At 35.1% G+C, this 6,063-nt stretch overlaps 2 protein-coding genes across 3 annotated transcripts; both read left to right on the top strand.

Annotated features, from left to right (window-relative positions):
• The first annotated feature begins 919 nt into the window (after positions 1 to 919).
• LOC124407230 (ADP-ribosylation factor-like protein 6) lies at positions 920 to 2,491 on the top strand. Of its 2 annotated transcripts, none has more exons than XM_046883184.1 (3): positions 920 to 1,070; positions 1,783 to 1,962; positions 2,076 to 2,491. In XM_046883184.1, exons 1-3 carry the CDS (start codon positions 986 to 988, stop codon positions 2,285 to 2,287), a joined length of 477 nt encoding a protein of 158 aa, XP_046739140.1. In that variant the 5' UTR covers positions 920 to 985; the 3' UTR covers positions 2,288 to 2,491. The 2 variants fall into 2 exon arrangements, with proteins under 2 accessions (XP_046739140.1, XP_046739139.1); XM_046883183.1 differs by having other exon boundaries at positions 943 to 1,163.
• Positions 2,492 to 3,491: 1,000 nt separating this feature from the next.
• On the top strand, positions 3,492 to 5,362 carry LOC124407228 (peptidylglycine alpha-hydroxylating monooxygenase). The gene is made up of 3 exons (XM_046883180.1): positions 3,492 to 3,733; positions 4,014 to 4,232; positions 4,486 to 5,362. The coding sequence occupies exons 1-3, from the start codon at positions 3,617 to 3,619 to the stop codon at positions 5,155 to 5,157; spliced, it is 1,008 nt and encodes a 335-aa protein (XP_046739136.1). The 5' UTR covers positions 3,492 to 3,616; the 3' UTR covers positions 5,158 to 5,362.
• The last annotated feature ends 701 nt before the right edge of the window (positions 5,363 to 6,063 follow it).

Here is a 6,063-nt window from a genome sequence, read left to right as displayed (position 1 = left end):
CTGATTCAACTTCGCATCCCTATTGGAACCACTAAATAAATTTTATACTCCTATGAAAATCACAGAGAAAATTATTTTATTTTGTAATTCATTGAATCAATCTTATACTTAATAATCCTTGCATTGGTTCGGATTGATGAACAATGATATTCTCGACAATCCATGGCACATACTGTATCGCTAATTGACACAGGTTCACTCGCACAGGCAATCACTACTAGGTGCGATAAATAATGTAATCAGAGGAAAGTTCGTTGCATGGTATATCTCTCAATTTAAAAGCAAACAAATACTAACGAAATGAACAGGACAAATTGGACAAAAATAAACAGAGAAAGAACTCCTAAAATTTACTGTGCATAATTCATTTTACCACTCACAGAGTTCATGTTGTCAACTTCCGTTATCACTTGTAAAATATATCAAAGTCATTATTTAATTGTAAAGCTCGATTATTTCTCTTGCATCATTCTTATACTCTTTGGAATTCTCCCGCGTCTGGAGCTGACCGCTTTCTCGGCCCTACGGGCACAGAAGATCGCAGATTTATCAACGTTAACACAATCGTCGATTGTTTATACAAAGCAAAACGCAAAAAATCCCGCCAAAATCAAATAGACCAATTCTAAGAAAACCCCTTACGTTGACTGAAGAATTTTCAGTCAATGCCCCTTATATCTGGGGAATGCACCAAGCCAACAAAAATATCCCAGGCCCGAAATAGAGACAAAACCCTTTTGTATCATTTTTCCCAGTCCAGAATATGTAGAAACAAACCGTTGATAACTAGGTACTGATATTAACAAATAAACCCAGCAAGGTGTTTATAAGGATAGTCAATCAAAATGTCTCTCTTTTTTTATTATAGTTCGGAATCTAATCACCTGTCTTGTCGTAGCGCTAGGGTTGTGAGATGCTATGGCGCTACTTTGATTATTGATATTCGATAGGCACGTATAAGTTTGTGAAGAAAGGGACTTGGAAAATGGGGTTGTTTGATCGGCTGGCCAATATTTTTGGCCTAAGGAAAAAAGAAGTAAACGTATTAGTTGTTGGACTTAATAACAGTGGTAAGTCGACGGTAATAAATCATTTCAAACGCGAGGAAGAGCGGTGTGTCGATATTGTCCCTACTGTCGGGTTCAATGTTGAAAAGTTCGCATGTAAGTTACATGTAGAGATAAGTCAAGTCACTCGATGTCACTCTAGAAGCTTTTTTTAATGTTGGTTACTAACACTATATAGACTAATATGATCTCACTGCACCTGCGTATTATTATAGTTCGAGCAACAATGTAATCAATATTCATACCTGATGCATTTCTTATTACTTATATTCATGTACGTGTATCAAGCGCGTAGAATTTGTGGGTACAACTATAAAGTTACGCGTAACATAAATATCCCGTTGATTGTTGAAGTTCAGAGGAATTTCAAGTGTTGTAATTCCGTTTATCGCGAAAATATCTGGAAGAGGTACAGCCGTATTTTTTTGTATAACTTGGTGAGCTGTTAGGTAGAAATATTTTCTCCCATATTCGCTCATGTCACCGAACTCAGAAGCCTAAATTTCTCGTCTTCGTCTCGTGAGAATGATTGACTTGTAGAGTATAAGATCGGTAATTCACATCAAATGAATATGCATGTATTGACTGCATTATTTATATATAATAAATATACTTCACCTAATTCTCGCAATTCAGGATATATATATTCAATATATCTTCCTAATAACGATAATATTTCTTCTAGTAAGGGAAATTCGCTTGCGGTTTGTTTCAGTTAAAAATGTGCATTTTACGGCATTCGATATGTCCGGTCATGATCGCTACAGATCGTTATGGGAACATTGCTACAAAGATTGTCAAGGCATTATATTTTTAATAGACAGTAGTGACAAGCTGCGATTGGTTGTCGCGAAAGAGGAACTAGACATGCTTCTACAACATCCAGACATAAATGGTAGGTAAAATTCGGCCTTGGTGTATGCCGATTAACAAAAATATGAGTATTAATGGGTACAAATACGTAATATTAGCACTGCTGCAATGATGGATCGATTAATCTTTTTTCAGGTCGTAAGATTCCTATACTTTTCTTAGCGAATAAAATGGATTTGCCAGATTCTTTAACCACGGTAAAGTTGGTTGCCGGATTGGGCCTTGAAAGAATTTTGGATAAGCCTTGGCATATTAGAGCGACGAATGCCGTTAATGGAGACGGTTTACAACCAGCCATCGAATGGCTAACTGATCAAATAAGAGATATTTACATAAATAAGAGATAACGTTTCGTATCACCGTTATCAGAAGTTCAAACCAGCATTTATTAATATTATGACAAATTTTCATTTCAAATTCGCATTACAGTACGATGGCAAAGCACGGCAAGCACTTAAAGCTTCATACATAATACATGTATTTTATTTATCAAGTTCACAATCAGTCATTTATAACGTACCTACTTATGAAAGTAAATCGAATATTTACATGAAAATGTGATTTGGACAGCCTTTGTTGTATTGGATAAAATTCATATATCTCATCGCAGATTGTGCAATATATGTATAGTATATTTTATCTACAATTATAAGCTCAAATTTTTTCATACAATAATCGAAATGAGATATTTATAATAATTTATACAATGTACATGTAATATATTATAGTTATTGTGATTATATTGATCCGTCCAAATAGAATAATGTATAATTACAAATAGCTAGAAATTTAATATATTTGATAATATTTCGATAATTCTTGTATTTGTATATACATAGCAAAATTCCATATAATAATATAATATAACATATCATAAAAAGATAGACGTGCACGGGATACGCATAAACAACAATTCGTAGTTTTTAATTCTGATTATACATTTATAAATTCTAAGATATGCATAATTGGTAATTACGTATTGTAGCTTCGAATTGTTTTTACAACAGGTGTATGATGGAGCATATATTATGCAGCCTTGAAGTAAAAAACTTTTGTTTCTCGTCAAATGGTGGTGCATATTTTTGCAGAATTTAATACCAAAAATCTCAGCTTTCGTAAACATTTCGCTTTTAAATGCAGACAAATCAATTACACCCACGCACGCAAGACGCGTGGGAGGCTTATCAGGTATGTATTGGCGTCATGGCCATAAAATATACCGGCAATGATTGTAGAGTATACAGATACATACACGAAGTTTCCCACATCGATCGCTGTAATTGTAACATCATTACATTAGGTTCTAAATAACTTTCACGATTTTCAAGATATTAAATTTTTTTTTAAATTCTACAACGCATTGCAGGCTGGTGACGTGTTCCTTTAAGAACGCACGGAATTAAAGAAAAAAACGACACATTTAGTCCTGCTCCGTCGGTAAACAAAGTAGGTAGACTATTTGACCGTAGTTATGACTCTAGGTTATCAATCACCTTCTATCATCAAGAACGAGAAGCTCAGCCTTCTACTCTCTTCTGTAACCGTGGCTAAATCCAGGTGTATCGACCAGACAAGCGTCGAGCTGACAGGTGGCTAGTTTTCGGTGTTCCTAATAAGTTCGCACGGTGCATTATACAGGCGAAACAATTACCTCCGCATCCCAACAATTAGTTAAAATGAATGGAAGATACCTGTTCATTTTAGCGATCCTGCTCATCGTGGCTGTCACGTATTCCCACTCATATAATGTCGAAAGGTATCCCCTGCTCATGCCAAACGTCAGGCCCACCACTGTAAGTATGATACTAATTAGAGTGTACACAAATTCGTGCATCATGTCACGTAATTGCGCGACGATGTTTCTCTGCATTATCCCTTCAAATGTTTCTTTTAACTGTTTTATTACAATTTTGAATCCCATTTTCTCGCAATGTTCCAATTAATACTTTACATGTTTTTGAATTCAATTATTTTTTTATGATTGAAATTGCTGTTTACTCTTTACGCAAGGTTGACGTATGGTATATGTTTTTACGCGGTTTATGATGAATTTTTTTTTTTTTTTCGTTTTAGCCCGAACTGTATCTGTGCACTCCGATCAAAATAGATTCAACAAAGGATTATTATATCGTTGGATTTGAACCTAACGCTACTATGGCTACTGCCCATCATATGTTACTTTACGGGTGCTCGCAACCAGGCAGTAGCAAACCTGTCTGGAACTGTGGCGAAATGGCTCATGCTATGGATACTGACTCTGAAACTGCAAGTCCGTGCAGTGAAGGATCCCAGGTATATAACGAACTATAATTTATTGGAAACTGTGATAAATATCAGAGATAGGAAGGAGTAATAAAAATTTAAAGTCATCAAGACTCAAGAAGCTGTTCAAACAAAGGGAAATTTTATATGTTATACAATTAATTAGCGACACTATCACCACCCAGAGAAGTCCAACGTATGGGCTGGAAAGTTGAAGAATTTTGTACTGAAACTTGGAAACAATTGCTGACTATTGATATTTGAAATTCTTTCTCCAATCTAGATACTTTATGCATGGGCCAGAGATGCTCCAAAGTTGATTCTACCGGATGACGTGGGATTCAAAGTTGGCGGTACTTCGACAATCAAGTATTTAGTATTGCAAGTACATTACTCGCACATTGATGAGTTCAAAGATGGGAGTACTGATGACTCTGGAATATTTTTACATTACACTCTTAAACCACACAAGAAATTGGCTGGTGTTTTACTGTTGGGAACATCTGGGATAATACCTCCAAAAAGTACAGAGTACATGGAAACAGCGTGCTCTTTGCAGGAGGAAAAAACTATTTATCCAATCGCGTATAGAACTCACACGCATAGTCTCGGTAGAGTAGTCTCGGGTTATGTAATTAAACCTGAAAATGAGTGGGTAGAATTGGGAAAAAGAGATCCCTTGAGTCCTCAGATGTTTTACCCAGTTCATAACAAAATACCAATTACACGTGGTGATACATTAGCAGCCAGATGCACGATGGAAAGTAATCGTACTACTTGGACGCACATTGGTGCTACTAACGCAGATGAAATGTGCAATTTTTACCTCATGTACTACGTTAAGGAAGATGAACCTTTAGAAATGAAGTATTGCTTTACCAGCGGCCCACCGACTTATTATTGGCAAAATGTTGGTTTGATTGGCATCCCCGAGCGAGAGGCCTCGACCTTATAATATCTGAGAAAAATTGAATCGGGATTCAGGAATAATGGAAAACTGCTGTGGTTCCTTAACGCTTAATTATGAAGTATTATTGATGCATTCTTGGATATCATTTTCAAGATATACGTACTACTTACAGGTACTTAATTGATTACGTATTACAAATTAAAAGAGAAGACAAAAATTAATATAGAAAATATGACGACGATATTTATTTTTTGAATGCTATATTTCAATGTATGGAAATGACAAATTTATTTGCTTGGTTTTTTACGTATTTTAACAAAGGAATGATATATATTACACTTCGAGGAACAGAACCGTAAAATGTACTTAAAAAATCTGACAGTATGTTGGAAACTAGAATACTGCTTGAGCAGATTACATTCATTCTACCTATTGCTCACACTTGTACTTAATTCATTGACATAATGAAATGATTTCAAAACTAGAATACTGCTTCAGCAGATTGCATTCATCCTTCCTATTGCTCATACTTGTACTTAATTTTATGACATAATCAAATGATTTCACTGTTTCCTGTTAGACGTAGTTGAAATATCATTCCTATCAGAAAATTGCTGTAGAAAATATTTATGATCAAGTGATTAGTACGAATGCTGTATGCGTGTGAATCTAAAAGTAATATGCAAGTTTGGTTGCTGTATTTTTAATTTATTTTATAATCTTCAGCTCAATGGAAACTGAACTGTTGTCTTTAACCAACGTGGTATGTTAATCATATGTTGAGTAAACTGTAATTTCGTTTAGTACATCTCCTGTCTAAACTCGTTTGTAAAATTTGTATCCATAGATAGCTAATGCAAAATCGGGAAGGGAATCTCTTGCAGATACAAAGACTCAATAGATGTGTAATCTACTTTCTGGCCTACTAATCAGTATCCAAAATATACAATT

The sequence above is a fragment of the Diprion similis genome, chromosome 6 (genome assembly GCF_021155765.1).
Source record: "Diprion similis isolate iyDipSimi1 chromosome 6, iyDipSimi1.1, whole genome shotgun sequence".
Classification (NCBI taxonomy): Eukaryota; Metazoa; Arthropoda; class Insecta; order Hymenoptera; family Diprionidae; genus Diprion; species Diprion similis.
The sequence above is the reverse complement of the archived record's forward strand: the minus strand, read 5'-3'. Positions and strand labels throughout refer to the sequence as shown.